The sequence below is a fragment of the Paramecium tetraurelia genome (genome assembly GCF_000141845.1).
Source record: "Paramecium tetraurelia macronuclear, complete genome".
Classification (NCBI taxonomy): Eukaryota; Ciliophora; class Oligohymenophorea; order Peniculida; family Parameciidae; genus Paramecium; species Paramecium tetraurelia.
This window is the reverse complement of record NC_006058.1, coordinates 31,590-47,219: the sequence shown is the minus strand read 5'-3', so window position 1 is coordinate 47,219 and position 15,630 is coordinate 31,590. Positions and strand designations below refer to the sequence as shown.

Here is a 15,630-nt window from a genome sequence, read left to right as displayed (position 1 = left end):
TTAATTAAATGAAATAATTAATAGCAATTCAACTATTGATTTGCTTATCTCTAGCCATTACAGCCTAGGATGACCTAGTTAAATCGGATGACTTAAAAGAATACACAGATGGCGTATTTGATTTCAAAGGCTAAATGTATTCAGGGTATCTGAAAGCCATAGATGATGATAAAACCTATTTTCATTATTATTTTATGACATCCACCTTTGAAGATGATTTCACTGAAGAAAACACTCCAGTCATGCTATGGCTGAATGGAGGACCAGGTTGCTCATCACTCTAAGGAGCAGTGAATGAAAATGGGCCATTTGTATTCAAGGACGGAACAGCTGAATTCTACGAGAACAAATGGGCTTGGACAAAATTTGTAAAATTTCACCTTATACTTCTAGGCACATATGTTGTATTTAGAATCCCCCGCCAAAGTAGGTTATTCGTATGGTAATGGCAATGTGAATGATGACACAGTGGCAATATAGAATTTGAGAGCACTTGTGGATTTTTTTGAAAGATTTCCAGAATATTAGGCCAAAGACTTTTTCATAGCCGGAGAAAGCTATGCTGGAATCTATATTCCATTGTTAGCTAATTAAATACTGAAGCATAATGAATAGCATCCTGACAAAGCCATCCATCTAAAAGGAATCATGATTGGTAATGGTTGCACTCATCCTACTGAATGCAGTGATGTGGCCGACCTTTATCCCATCCACACTATTGAGTTCTTTGCTAGACAAGGCTTTCTCAGTGAGGAACAATACAAAGTCGCTTAACATTTATAAAATAGTGGGAAATGCTCAGATTTACATAATTTACATGGAGATTGTTTCGAATTTTTGGATCAAGTCGTTAATTAATATTATGAATCACCATCGTAATTATCCATAATTCTACTTTAGAGTGTTTCTCATGAATCCATACAATATCTATGGTTATTGTTACAATTACAAACCTGAACAATTTTTGCTAAGGAAAAATGATCCCATGTTGAAAAAATTCAAACCAAAAAATAGGTAAAACGATGAAGAATTCGGTTCATGTACTGATGACAAGGGATTGTATGTTCTTTTTAGAGATCCAAAATGGAAATAGATTACTCATATTAAACCTGATAGTTCTGAATGGGATGTCTGTACTGATGATGACGATTTCGTTTATGAAAAATTTGAAAGGCAATCATATTACATTTATGAATCTCTTATTAAATCAAAGAAGATTAGAATCATGCATTTTAGTGGAGATATTGATTCAGTTGTACCTATAACTGGTACTTTATTTTGGATTCAATTGCTACAAAATGAATTATGTAAATTACAATTTTAAAATAGAATTATCAACAACTGAAAATTGGAGAGCTTGGTATGTTCCAGGGGAAAGGACAGTGGATAAATAATAAAATGCAGGAAGTGTGTTTTCTATTGAAGGATTGCAATTTGTCACAGTCAGAGATGCTGGACATATGGTACCAACAGATCGTAGAAAAGAGGCTTATTGGATGGTCAAATATTTCATTCTAGATCAAAAACTTCCAGATAAAGAAAAATCCATTTCTGTATAATGATATATAACATTAAAATAATAAATTTTATTTATATAGAATTCATAAGTTCATAATTTCAATATTTATTAATAAAATTTAATTTGCGGTGTTATTAAATGAAAGGTTTGAGAATAGGAGCAAGAGTTTTCGGTCTCATATCATCTCCATAACAAGTATTTTTCAGATAAGGACTACAATAAACATCAATATATTTATTTTCTGAAAAGACCAAGAAGCATGATACTCACAAGAATGATCACAAATAGGAGAAAGCCTAATAATAAGAACAAAAAGCAGAGCAAGAAAAAAAGGAAGCTTCTACAAAACAAGATGAAAAAGTAGAATCCCTTGATGAATCTCACGAAGACAAATTACATAGAGTTGAATCATTTTACTCAAAATAAATTGAAAAATTAGAGACTCAAATCAAAGATCACAAGGAAAAAATTCATGATCAAATCAAATTGATCAATTAATTAGAGGCATCCAATAAGGATCACAACACAAAAATCAAGGAATTAAGAGATGCCTTAAAAGCAGAAATAGAAGAATCAGAATTGTCATCAAAAAGAGTTTTAAAGTATCTATTGTTATTAATTATTCTTAGAGAGAAGGAGCAATTAAAAGTATTTGCCATCTCAAATTTCGCCAAAGAATTACTAGATGTCCAAGATAACTTAGAAAGAGCTATTGCAAGCACTACTGACAAACCAGAAAATAATCCATTATTAGAAGGTATTCATGAAATCGATTAAATTTAGGTGTTGTCATGACTCATTCAATTTTAGAAAAAGTATACAAGAAATTTGGAGTACAAAAGATGAATGTGATTGGATAGAAATTCGATCCAAACTTTCATGAATCCCTATTCTAGGTTGAAGATCCTGAAAAAGAACCAGGAACAATATGCTATGTTGCATAAGAAGGATATGCTATTGGTGAGAGAGTCTTAAGACCAGCAAAAGTGGGTGTTGTTAAATAATAATCATGATAAAATATAATATGTAATTTATATTTAATTGTTGTTATTAATCATTAGTTGATGCTCTGTAATATAATTCTTTAAAGAGTCAAATCTCTCCGACTTATAATTCTTTAGCGCGAAGGTTATTTTCTATCTACTGAATTTAAAAGTAATTTTGGTAAAGCTTAAATAGGTTAGAACCTATTAATTCTATTCTCCTCATACTCTTACAATCCTTCCCAATCATGAAGTAAATCTTTTTACTTTTTTGGTCTTATAATCTATTACTAAGTTTATTATTAAGAGTGAATTTGTTCTTAAATTGAAATGCTTGATTAAGACGAATGCTTTGAAGAATCCAAATCGGAGTCTTTTCCCTTGTATAAAATGATAGGTTTATTATTCTCTTCATAATATATTTTTCCGGCCACATAGGATACAGAGGCTTTATTTTTCAATTTATATTATTGTTTATTGAGTACTTCCTACTGCTGAATGATTTTTGTATCAGCCTATTATTTCTATTGCTGTTACTAAATCTTTATTAGTTGATAATAGTCTTCAAATTTTATTTATTATTCCTTTTTCTATTTAGGTTGGTTATGATTTATGGTGTTAAATTTGCAATCTTCTAAGGATATTAAAGAGAGCTATGGAATATAATGAATAATACCTTTCCACAATGAGCTATTAATAGATTTTACTTCAAAACCCACGCTCCCTCTAGGTTATCTTCCATTATCAATTAAATCAATAGGATTTTTCTTGAGGACCATAACTTAATCTTACCATCCGATGCGGCTGTCAAATAAGTCTTAGTTTTCTATTGATAATCGACTGACAGAACTTGTTATTCATGATCATTTCCTTTGTCATCACAATGTAAATACAATTACTCATTTTTGAATTTAAAAATTTGAAATGGACCCTTATAAGTGAAAAATAAGGCTTTGTTATGGAAAGTAGTAAAATATGCAATTTATTAATTAGAATTGAAGGATCTGATACACTTTATTTACTTTTCTGTTATAGAAATCAATTTCAACAGCCCTTCAGAACAATAAGTGAATAGATAATTATCTATCTCAGCAATGTTAATAACCTTTTCCCTATGATAACTCATTCTTGCATATATTTTCTTAGGATTATTCTTCTGAACTGCAATCACTGATCCTTTTGACATACCAAAAATTAACTATTCTTAACATTACAAATCTCTAGATTGACCAAAATCAGCATCATAACAAGGGAGTTTAATTTTTTAAGGAAGATACACTGAAACAATTACCTAAACCATATGATAACTGTCAAAATCCATAATCTCTTCACTTTAAATGCATTATATTTAAGTTTAATTAGAATTTATGAACAACATTCCTGTTTCTAACAGCATGAAGTACAATTGACCATCAGTAACAATTTATCTTACTTCCATAGACTTAGGAGGTGGATACAAGATAATAGGCTCGCAGTTCTCCTATACTGAAAGTCCTGGTGTATTATCAAGTGCTAAAAGGATGCTGTCATCATATTTGTAATATGACACTATTTTAGAATTTATGGTTCTATATATTTTTAGATTGTTATTTAAGTATCCAATGTACATTTCGTAGTCATTTCTCAATAGAAATCGACTTCTAGTTAGCAACTGCAAATTTGAATAGATCCCAATTATATTTACTGCGTATACATTTGTAAATTGCTTTAAGGAAACTATTAAATTTGTTACAAATACCTAAATGTCCCATAATTTTATTGAAAAGTCTTGGCCCTGACTCCAAAACATCTTATCGTTCTTGCTTCTGATTAAAGATTCAATTTATTTTGAATGTCCTTCATATGAATGTACTAACAATTCACTCTGTTTTACTGCAGTATTAATTTTCCACAGTTTTATTTATCCTGTTTCAAATCCAGTTACAAAATATCTATATTCTATAAAATGCAAGACTTAAGTTATCAAATTTTCATGTTTTGTGAGATCATGATATTTTTACACCAATTAGAAGGTTATTGTTTGAATAGTATTATATGTTCCTTCTGATTAGTCATCAATTTACAATTTAACTCTATTAAACCAATTGGAGAATCCCTAAATATTATCATTATCCCATTCCTTTTGAATTTGAGCTATCATTGCCTACTTCATAATAGTTAAATCTTTATCGCTCCAGAAAAATAAAAAGTCTTCATTAATATAAAAACTTAAAATCCATTCCTCACTATTCTTTTCTTTGCTGTTTTTTTCTTTGATATTGTCATCCTTGCCATTTTCATCTTTGTAATTTTTTTCTTTGTAAATTTCTTCTCTACTATTTTTTTCTTTGCTATTTTTTTTTTTGCTTGTGTAAATAGACTTTTTACTTACATAAGCTATGTCAAAATTATCCTTAGCCAAATACTTGCATTTATCTTCTTCTTATATTTTATTATTGGTTTAGTTGGGAGGTTTGTTTTTCTTTTATTCTTTCTTAAAATCGATCTCATGTTGTTGTTATTTAATTTCAGGTAATTTGTCTTAATCAATCTTTCTATTTTTATGATCTAGCTTAGCGTATTTTGAGTTCTATTTAAATGATTTGGAATTCTTGACTTCGCTTTCTATTTTAGGGTCCTTCTTCTTGATAATAAATTCAAACTTTAACAAATCAATCTCTAATTTCAAATAACTATTTACCTTCCAATCCTAATAACAACAAATGACCACTAAAGTAGTGAAGTCCCACTGTGTATTTTGAATCAAACTTTATGGAATTCAGCAAAATCATTTTCCTTTTTAAAATGTATAATTGCAAACCTTCATAGAGAATAAAGTAGATCTATCCAATTAATAATATGAAGAAAATACCTCAAACTTATCGCAATAGGTCACATTTATCCCTGGTTTTGATTCTTTGAATTTTATCTCTATTCTTCCCAATTCACACAATAGTCCATAATCATACTCTATAATCCATTTCCCATCTTTAATCAATATAGCCTACTATTATTACAAATTAAATAGTATTTTTGTTGGCTAATTAAATCTCATAACTTCCTTCAATTGATAAGTTAGATGAATTTATTTTACTTACATAATTATTAAAATATTCAATACTATAATAGAAATTACATGAATTATACGCAGCAACAAATGCCATCGAATATCAGTACAATAGACTTGAAAGTGGGAGAGATAGTTGAATTCATTAATAATCCTGATATAGAAAAAACAGCAGATGTGGTTGCCTAAATCTAGAATTTATCAAATATGTAGTTTGATCTTTAAATTGAATATCAATCATCTAAATATTGTGCACTATCTGGAATTTAATTAAATGAAACCAACCAGGACGATATTATATCGCATGATGGTTACTCATTTTTAGCATCCGAAATTAGAGAATATTATAGAAGAGGGGAATTTTTTGATATTTCAATTGGAGACTTAGAATTTGAGTATTATGATGGAATCTCAAGGATTCCTGTTTAGATTGAATTAACATAATAATTGATTAGCAAAGTCTTTTCGAATTATTATGCTGATTTCCCTCAAAAGTAAATGAGTTACTAATTACTTCTAGATTTGAAGAGTATTACCAAAATCAAGAATAACCATTAGAATTTATTTGCCAATAAACTCAGAAGAAATATTATATGTCAGATAGAATCATATATAATAATCAAGATGTGAGCATCCATTGGGCTTAAGATAATATTCACTTATTAGATTCAGTCCAAAGCTAATATGTACAAGGATATTAGAAGGTGCTTTCTTAAATTGCATTGCGTTATTGAACTTATTAAGTATTATAAATACTATTAAGTATTTTAAAATACCTAATGAAATTATATATATTTATATAACTATTTTAACAATCATGATGTTCATTCCGATGTGTTTTGAATCAAAAGGATTGGGTAACATCATCAAGGATTCTAAAATACATTACGAATGGGATTTTTGCTTTAGATCTGAAAAGGAAATTGAAACTCATAAAGTAATTCTAATACACTCTAAACTTAAAAACAAAATCACTTTATTTCATAATGGAAACAGAATGTATTAGGATGTTTTGTAATCATTCCATTCATTTTAGAAAAGATAAATTCGTATTTTAGTGGATAATAGATGAATTCTACAATAAAGCGATGATCTATTTGGAAAATAAAATTTGGAAACTCTAAGTCAACAATGTTGAATTTTAAGAAGGGTATTCAAATCTTCAGGAAGAACTAATTCAACCTGTGGACAATTGAGCTCTCTGTTATTTATTTATTATTGATACAGAATATAATTTGAATTTCATTTCATTTTACGGTTTAGACATTCTATATTTTGACCGCTTCAATTTTAAATTGAGATCTTCAGAGTTGAATATCATTATTAATATATCGAGATATGTGATTAAAAATAAATAAAGTTATTATAAATTAAAAACAAATGGGATCATCAAGTAGTTGCAAATAAATGTAATAATGCTAAGAAAAAGAGATCCATGCTGGTTCAATTCTCAATTCTATTACTATAAATGCCATAGTTGAATCTTCTGAGTGTATCCCTCAAGAAGCAAGAACGATTTAGTTGTACAAATCTTAAAAGTCAATCTTAAATTCAAAAGAAACTGAATTTGACAAAAGAATATCACAGCTGGGGAGGGCTGATCACATTTAATATCAAATGCCATCCATCAAAGTCTTAGATTCCATGGGGAACAATTTGTTAAATCAATCAGGCTATGCACCACCAGAAATAAGAACATAACACTGTTGTCTTTGTCATTAAGTAAATGATTCACTGTAGGGTTATACATTAGAATGTTTAGATTTCTATCATTAATCTTGTCTAATCTCATATATACGAAATTAAATTACTAATGGAAATTGTACTTTGCTTTGTATGTGTCAACAAAAAATTCATACCTAACATTTGAGATCACTCATTCCTGATGACAACTTAATTTCAAAGTTTTTCTCCAATCAACTAGGCACCCTACAATAGAAAAATCAAGATTTATTACATTTTTCAAAGAGTGAAAGTAACTAAAGAGAATGCTGTTTCCATTGCAAAAAATTGATTATAAGTTAAAAAATCCAACTCAAATGTAAACACAGCATTCACAAATATTGTCTTAAGGAATATTGTACCAAATAAATAGAATTAGATAAAACATATTTGATCTGTTATTGTGGAGCATAAGTCAGCACTCAGTTGCTTAGATAATTTAAGAACGATTCGTTTAAACTTATATTGTCAAAATTATTTAAAAATTAACTCGTGGAACTTTATAATACTAATAAATTTCTGTAAAATAAATTTCATTTCAAACAGTTTATTAAAGCAGTAAACTATTCTGAAGAATAAAAATAATCATCATATTCAATGCATATATAATGATTTGTTTAATATTGTGATGTTAATTTTTAAATATCAAAATTTACTTAAATTTTTCATAATACCCGTATAATCTATAAATTAAACCAATTTATTACAATTAAAATTTATTCTATATTTCCAACAGAAATTAAGTTGGTATTGTAAAATATATTCATTTAGAATAATTTAAAGAATCAATTTTGATATTTAACATAAATGATACTAAATCATACTTAATCCTCATTCTTCATGCATTGATTCCTCTCTCATCACCTTTATTTAATGATCAAATATATTTTCAAATGTTTCTTTTGATAAAATGTTATTTTTTTTTAAACTACTCAACATATTCACATTACAAGCAATACAGGGAATATTTGCTTAATGATAATTCTTCCCTAATTCTTTTAAGCATTCATAATGATAAGCATGTAAACAAGGTGATTAAAAATGTTCTTGTGCTTCAGTATGGCAATAGGAACACTTACAAGTTAATTCTTTATATATAGTTCCTTATGTTTCTTCATCTTTCGTTGTATAATATTCTTGGCACGTAGGACAATAATATTAATTGGATTAGAATTGTCTATTATTCATCCAAAAAAATCCACAAAATTCAAAATTATAACAAAATTGAAAAGTATTATTCTTATAAATTTTTGTTATCTCAAATAACTATTATTCAAATTAATTTGATAAGAAAATTTTATTAGTTTCAACATTAATATCTTATTTAGTTTTTTCAATCTCAACATGCTTCTTATTTTAATCTATGATGTTTTTCTAATCACAATTTAAGCAAAAATAATTTGATCTTTTTGTTGATGAGATCCAAAAAAAATTACAATTTACTTATTTTTTACACTTTTAAATAATGTAAACAGTCTTTAATTTTCCATTTTTGTATTTCTACACTCTGCTTGGATATGAAATTTATATAGAAATTTAGTCGGATTCATTTTATATGTTTGATGTAGTTTCGTAAATAGGATTTTCTGTAACTATATTTTATTATGAATTTGCAATTTATTTTGGAGACTGATCGTGTGGCTCTTCTTAAATTTAATGAAACTCCTCTCTTTATGTAGTGATATTTTTATTCTATTGGAATTATTTACCAAAGTTAAGAGGAGACTTTTCTTCAGATGAATTTTTAATTTAATTTGAAGTCCCTTTGTTTCTAGATACCAATTACATCTCAATTGAATTAAAGGTTTGTTAGTTGTTTTATAGGCTCGAGAAACCATAATTTGAGCTTTATACAAACTATACAGAGCATTCATTCTTTTCTTATTCTAAAAGAGGATTCAATAATGGTAACTCTTGTTTTCCTTTATTTATAATTAATGTGATCTATAAAATTAATGTAAGTATTTCAAGTGATAAAATAAGATGAAGTGAGTGATCTAAAATTCTATATGATAACTAAATATGATCATAATGCTTCTCAAATATTGGATCATTAATTTCCTCTTTATTATGTTCTAAAGGCAATTAATCAGACTCAATTGCTAATTACTACCTCAAATAAATTTCAAAAAAAGTCCTTATAATAATAGTTAGAACTAGTAAAATACAATTATACGCTGTATGCTTTTTAAGGCTTGGATTGTTTTAATACTGAATACATTTTTTCTAAAAGTAAGCATAACATTTTTTTATATATTAAAACATTTAATGTTAATAATAAACAATATACAAAATTTTTGATATGTATTTTTTTATTTATATAATGTTATATATTAACACTCATTATTGCTTTTACTTGAAGCCACCTTGATTTTTATTGGCATTCTTGTTGAAATTCTTGTTTTAATTGTCCTTATTTTATTGGGGATTTCCTTTATTTTGAGGATGTTATTATTGTTTTCCTTGATTTTATTATTGATTTTAGGCTGGCTTTTAACCTTATTATTAGTTTCCTTTATTTTATTATTATTGATTCTAATTCTATTATTTTTATTATTATTGATTTTAGTTTTATTATTTTTATTATTATTATTATTACTATCCTTTTTATTAAGGTTTAGTTTACTCTTACTTAGGCTTTTGCTTTTATCCCTCATTGTTTTTAACAAACTTTTATTAGGCTACAAAATAAGTTAAATTTTATACGTTTTTATTCTTCAGATTCATCTTCATCTTCATCATCATCCAAATCTCCATCATCTAAGTCATTTTCATCAAAATCATCAAGACCCTCATCATCTTCATCGTCATCCCATTCCTCATCAGCCTTTTTTGGTTGTTGTTATTATGGCTTTGGTTATTATTATTATGGTTTTTATTATTATTATGTTGGTTTCTATTGTTATTATCCTTATTGAGGTTTGGATTATGGTTATTCTTATTTTTCTTTATTTTATTTTTAAGTTTATTATTATAATTATTATTATGGTTATTATTTAGATTATTCTTTTTTCTTTGTTTATTGAACTGGTTCTGGACTTTCTTCGCTAGCTTCCTCATCTTGGCTTAGGGTTTACTCATCATCATCAGATAATCCCTCCTTGAGTTAAATTAAAGTCATACTTCATTATCTAATTCAGGTTCGATATATCCAGAAACATGAATAGTTCCTTTTCCTTTCACTCCAAATTCTACCTATTGGTCAGCTCTGAAATACAAGTCCAAAGAGACTTATTCCAACTAAATATATTAATAATTAAATACCTTGTTTTTCTCAAGATTGGCAAGGATGAATTCTTTTCCTTATACTTTTGCATAAACTTAAATTTTATTTTCTCCTTCAGAAATGGCAACATTAGAAACATGGATAACATCTGCTTCTTCTGCTGTTAATTTGTGAGTTTTTCCTTGTGATATTTGAGTTCCCCAAAACATTTTAAATAATTTAATTTAAAATTTAGATATTTTTAAAAGAAAGAATTCAAGAAAAATATTAACAACCCTTTTTAATATTTAAAAATATGAAGGATTATCATTTAAAATAAGATAAGATTTATTTAATATTGGTATGTAATTAAAAGAAAGTTAGGATAATTAATATGCATATGCTACCGACCATTAGGAAGTGATTTATTATAAAATAATTATAATCTGAGAATATAGAGAAGCTGATTATAAATATTTTATATAAAATAATAATTAATGATTACTATAATCTAAATAAATAAATGATGAGAAAATTATTAATTAAGAAATTATGGTATATGATCTTATTGCAATGAGTTTAAATTTTAGACTGATTATTGTATTTTTATTTAAAATAATAATAAACAAAATTCTGGAATCAAGTGTTGGGATATGAGCGATTTTGAAACATTAGAAAATGATTTAGGGAATAAATACTGCAATTTCCAAGAAATTGGTTTTGGTTCTTTCGCTACAGTGTTTCATGCAGAATGTCTAACCACAAAAAGGAATGTTGCAATTAAGGTTGATATTTATAATTAGAATAGATGATCAGCAAATAAGGATTGCAAGTCCAAATCCTACACTATTTAAATTAAGAAATAGAAATTTTAAAAAGATGTAATCATGAAAACATCATTAAATTTTATGAAAAATATGAAACAAAGAATACTGTTTATATTGTGTTAGAAGAATGCAAGAAGGATCTTGGAGTTATCTATGAAGAATATTTTGATTGTGAGATGCCAGAGAAGTATGTGATATTTATAATTCTATAATTGATTGAGGGTTTTAAATAACTTCACTAATAATTCATCATCCACAGAGATATAAAACTTGAAAATATTATGGTTTAGATGACTGATTACTAATTGGAATAATTAAAACAAAGATAATTTGATGTCCTCTTTTCAGCAAAGTTCAAGATAGCAGATATGGGATTATCCAAATAACTTGCAAGTCAAACTGATCTAGCATAAACTTATGCAGGTTCGCCTATGACTATGGGTATTATATCATATAAATCTAGCTCCCGAGATCCTTGAAAATAAATCTTACGGAAGACAGGCAGATATTTTCTCTCTAGGAGTAATTATGTTTTAATTGCTCTTTGGGAGATTCCCTTTTAAAAATGAGAAGGATCACATAAGTGAAATACAGAAGCAAACAATATCCTTCTAAGATTCATAAATCAAAATTTCCAATTCAATGAAAACCATTATTTAATCAATGCTAAAATATGATCCAAATTAAAGAATATAACTGAATGAATTGAAATAAGAATTAACAAATTTGTTGAAAGAAAGTAAAATTATTTTTGAATTTGATGACGATCAAGAATCCAATTCAAATTCAGATTTAGATCAGGATCAAGATCAAGAGAGCTTATTAGAATAAGAGATGGAAGAAGGAACTGTAAAGTAAGAAATAGAATAATAATAAGAGAATGATGAATAATTTGAAATATTAACTATAGATAAAAATGATGATGATAAATTAATAGAAGAATTATACAATCAAAGAAAATAATATTTATTATTGGCAAAGGCTCATCAATAGATTTATGAACAGGATATTGTTGATCAGTTTTACAATTATGATTAATATTAGGAGTGTGCCAAATAATTGTATTGTCATTTAAAATCATAATTGAATGAAGAACAATATCACCAAGTCTAGGCATGTTAATATTTGAAGGAATTGATTTCTAATGAAGATTATCACTTATTTAATACACAAGAAATTGTTTAAGATTACAAATAAGAATCCCTCTTAGGCTTTATAAAATAATCAATATTTGGAACCCCATAAAAATAATCATTGGAAAGCTAGTTAAACGAGATAAGATCAATAAATTTACAATTAATAGAGAGTTTAAGAAATGAAATTAAAAATGAGAAATAATAATACTTGTTAATTACTTTAGTTCAATTAGAAATGTTCTTTAAGAAACAAACACAGGAATATGAAAAATTAGACTATAATTTGTTTAACTTAGATTAAGAAGCATTAGACTAAGATCCTAAATAATTGTAAAATATTTTAGATTAAATATTCACTAATATCTTAACTTGATATTTGATATGTATTTTATTGAAAAACAATACTAATTTTTATTTTAAAATGACTGAAAAAAGTGAAAGACCTCACATAAAAAAGTTCTAAACATTCTTTAACGAAGCCCCATCAAAAACCATATGGAGAACTAAAACTTTCACCTAAGCCTTTATTTCACGTGTTACAAAGCCTGCTACCTCAGTCTAAAAACTGAAACAATTTTTACATGATGTTTTTCCAATTGTAAAAGGGAAAACTAATGAGAAAACGGAGTAATTCAAGATCAATTTAAAAAAAAAAAATACTTATGACCATATTCCTAATCCTTCTAAAGTTTCCACTATTGGGAAAATCGATAGACTCTTCAAAACAGAATCTGGATAAATTGAAGATAAAAATTAATCTAAGGCTGAGCATCTGAAAAGATGTATAACTCCTTAGAGTAGAATTGAAAACAATTGCAATTCTAGTTTAGCAATATCTTAGTTGGAGGAATAATTAATTGACAAAAATGCAGCATCTTATGTAAACATGACACTTGATATTTCGATGAATACAAATGTTTTATAATAAATGGCTCTACCTTCTAATCAATCTCATCGAGAACTAAACTTTGATGCAATATCCAATCCTATATTAGAGAAGCCAGAATCATAAGAAAATATATTATTAGACTAAATTAAAGATGGGGCTATTGAATCAGAACAGGATGACTAAAATAAATGGAAATAAGTGAAAAATAAGGCTTCGGCCTTTAATGCTGTAACAGAACCTTATAGAAATAAGTAAAAATTTTTCAGTTTCTTTACGGATGCTCCATAAAAAATAGCCTTAAAAACTAAAAAAACACAAAAAAGATTGGAAGCAAAGTTATCAAACAAACCTTAAATAGAAAGTCAAAATTAGGATTCTTAAAACAATGAAATCAAATTAGCAGAGATGAAAAAGATTGAGAATGAATAGCAATCGGATGAATAAAAGGAAAATAACCTAGAACAAAGTGTCTAAAAGGATGAAAATAAGATAGAAAATTTTCAAGAATAGGAGCAAGTAATATAAACTAATTAATCAAAACCTTAGACAGATTTGACTTATAATATTAATGATGCTTAGATTACTAATTAAGATATTGATATTGATAATTAGAACAACTCAAAAAAACATTAACAAAGTGTAGTGAATTTTATCTCAAGTAGTGGTGCTTTAATGAAAAAAAAAACAATGGAAATGTTTTCTTAAATAGAAAACAAAATTAAATTACAAGAGGGGCAAAGAGTTAGTTTTAGAACATAAAATTAAACTGATGTTGAAAATATCAAAAATGACAGTGTTTAAAAAAATCAAAATTTCCAAATAGAGAAAAAAAATGTTAATTAAGTTTAAGAAATTCGAGATTAAGCTTAAATTTCTGATCAAGATGAATATGACTCTTAAGTGGAACCTTATTTGGAAGAAGATTTAAAAATTTCAAATAAAGACTCAAACAATTAATTTAATTATCAATATGAAAATTTTAACTAAATCAATGATTCATAACTAAACAGCAGAGGAGAGTTATAATCTAATGATAAACATCCTTAAGAAATAACTAAAATTGAAAAAGAATCAGTTCATTAAGATAGTTTTGAATCTATCCCAATTTTTGATAATTTTAAAGAGGGGCCTAAAGATACATCAAGGGATTAAAAAAGCAAAATTACTATTTAAGATAATGAATCCAATTAGTTAACAAGTAAATTATTTAATAAAGATGAATTGAGATAACAATATGATGAGATTAATTAAGAAATTTAATAATTACATTTTGAAAAATAATAATTGTTGCCAAAAAAAAAGTAAATATTTATTGTAGGTTAGTATTTTAATTAAAAGCACATTCAAGCCTAATTATAAGAAATTGGCAGAAATCTCTGATGATAATGAAGCGCTCTATAAAGCAAAAGATTTAGTCAGGAAAATGAACCAAAAAAGAAAAGATAAAGAAGAGAGAACTAAAAAATAATACGATAAAATTGAAGAATATTTCCATAATCTATAATATCTAAAAGAAAGTCAAGAGGTTAATTACTATCTATAATATTTAGGAAATGAAAAATAGGTATGAAATACAAAGGAAACTTTAAATTTAAAATAGAATAGAGGATTATTAAAAAAAATAAAAAGAATTTGCTCAATTGCAAAAGATTAGTCACAATTTTGTTTAAAAATTGATAAATGTAGGTCCATAGCAGGGTCAACTAGCTAAAGAATTTGAAGATAATGTTGTTTCTATAAAGGGAGGATATAGAAAAGTTAAGCTTAAGAACTTAGGTATTGAGTTGCCAAAAATTAATGAAAATAATAATAATGCAATGTTCAGAAGGTGAGCATTAATTTTAAATAATAGATATATGAATGAGGAATAAGTAAAGGCTAAATAAGATGAAATGATTAGGAAATATGAAGCAAGTAGATAGGCTCTTTTTAAATCAACGGATTGAATTTAGTTGCATGTTTTTATATAATATTTATATTGTTTGAGTAGAAAAAATGAAAGTAAACAATATACTAATATTAAAAAATCGAGAAGACTTATATACTAGACGCAAACAAGCAATTTTTACCAAGTTGGCTAAAGAGAAGAAGGCTGTTGATATCTAATAGACGTAAAGAGTCAATAAGATGCTTTAAATCAGCCTAATGGATATAGAAAATTTTACAAATGTTTGTCAATCCTACGAATTCAATAGACATAAGGATGCAAAAAGTTTAAATTCTAACAGAGATCATTCTATCTCTAGAGGTAGATGTTCAAATCAGATTTTTCTGAATAAACTTGATCTAACTCCCAGAATTGA

At 26.7% G+C, this 15,630-nt stretch overlaps 7 protein-coding genes across 7 annotated transcripts; 5 read left to right on the top strand and 2 right to left on the bottom strand. All coding sequences in view use genetic code 6, as the record gives it.

Moving 5' to 3' along the window:
* Nucleotides 1-8: 8 nt before the first annotated feature.
* PTMB.15c (Serine carboxypeptidase II) lies at nt 9-1,562 on the top strand. Its single annotated transcript, XM_001346803.1, has 4 exons — nt 9-368; nt 394-875; nt 901-1,307; nt 1,330-1,562. 4 exons carry the CDS (start codon nt 9-11, stop codon nt 1,560-1,562), a joined length of 1,482 nt encoding a protein of 493 aa, XP_001346839.1.
* Nucleotides 1,563-1,657: 95 nt separating this feature from the next.
* On the top strand, nt 1,658-2,532 carry PTMB.14c (Co-chaperone GrpE). The annotated part of the gene is made up of 3 exons (XM_001346802.1): nt 1,658-2,121; nt 2,149-2,276; nt 2,303-2,532. The coding sequence occupies 3 exons, from the start codon at nt 1,658-1,660 to the stop codon at nt 2,530-2,532; spliced, it is 822 nt and encodes a 273-aa protein (XP_001346838.1).
* A 41-nt stretch (nt 2,533-2,573) lies between these two features.
* Nucleotides 2,574-5,536, bottom strand: PTMB.13 (hypothetical protein). Its single annotated transcript, XM_001346801.1, has 4 exons — nt 2,574-3,155; nt 3,179-5,160; nt 5,183-5,324; nt 5,354-5,536. The coding sequence occupies 4 exons, from the start codon at nt 5,534-5,536 to the stop codon at nt 2,574-2,576; spliced, it is 2,889 nt and encodes a 962-aa protein (XP_001346837.1).
* An 81-nt stretch (nt 5,537-5,617) lies between these two features.
* Nucleotides 5,618-6,282, top strand: PTMB.12c (hypothetical protein). Its single annotated transcript, XM_001346800.1, has 2 exons — nt 5,618-6,077; nt 6,107-6,282. The coding sequence occupies 2 exons, from the start codon at nt 5,618-5,620 to the stop codon at nt 6,280-6,282; spliced, it is 636 nt and encodes a 211-aa protein (XP_001346836.1).
* Nucleotides 6,283-9,610: 3,328 nt separating this feature from the next.
* Nucleotides 9,611-10,705, bottom strand: PTMB.11 (DNA-binding protein). The annotated part of the gene is made up of 4 exons (XM_001346799.1): nt 9,611-9,951; nt 9,977-10,370; nt 10,394-10,510; nt 10,535-10,705. 4 exons carry the CDS (start codon nt 10,703-10,705, stop codon nt 9,611-9,613), a joined length of 1,023 nt encoding a protein of 340 aa, XP_001346835.1.
* Nucleotides 10,706-11,128: 423 nt separating this feature from the next.
* PTMB.10c (Protein kinase) lies at nt 11,129-12,811 on the top strand. The annotated part of the gene is made up of 3 exons (XM_001346798.1): nt 11,129-11,260; nt 11,284-11,743; nt 11,766-12,811. The coding sequence occupies 3 exons, from the start codon at nt 11,129-11,131 to the stop codon at nt 12,809-12,811; spliced, it is 1,638 nt and encodes a 545-aa protein (XP_001346834.1).
* Nucleotides 12,812-12,859: 48 nt separating this feature from the next.
* Nucleotides 12,860-15,159, top strand: PTMB.09c (hypothetical protein). The annotated part of the gene is made up of 3 exons (XM_001346797.1): nt 12,860-14,628; nt 14,651-14,852; nt 14,878-15,159. 3 exons carry the CDS (start codon nt 12,860-12,862, stop codon nt 15,157-15,159), a joined length of 2,253 nt encoding a protein of 750 aa, XP_001346833.1.
* The last annotated feature ends 471 nt before the right edge of the window (nt 15,160-15,630 follow it).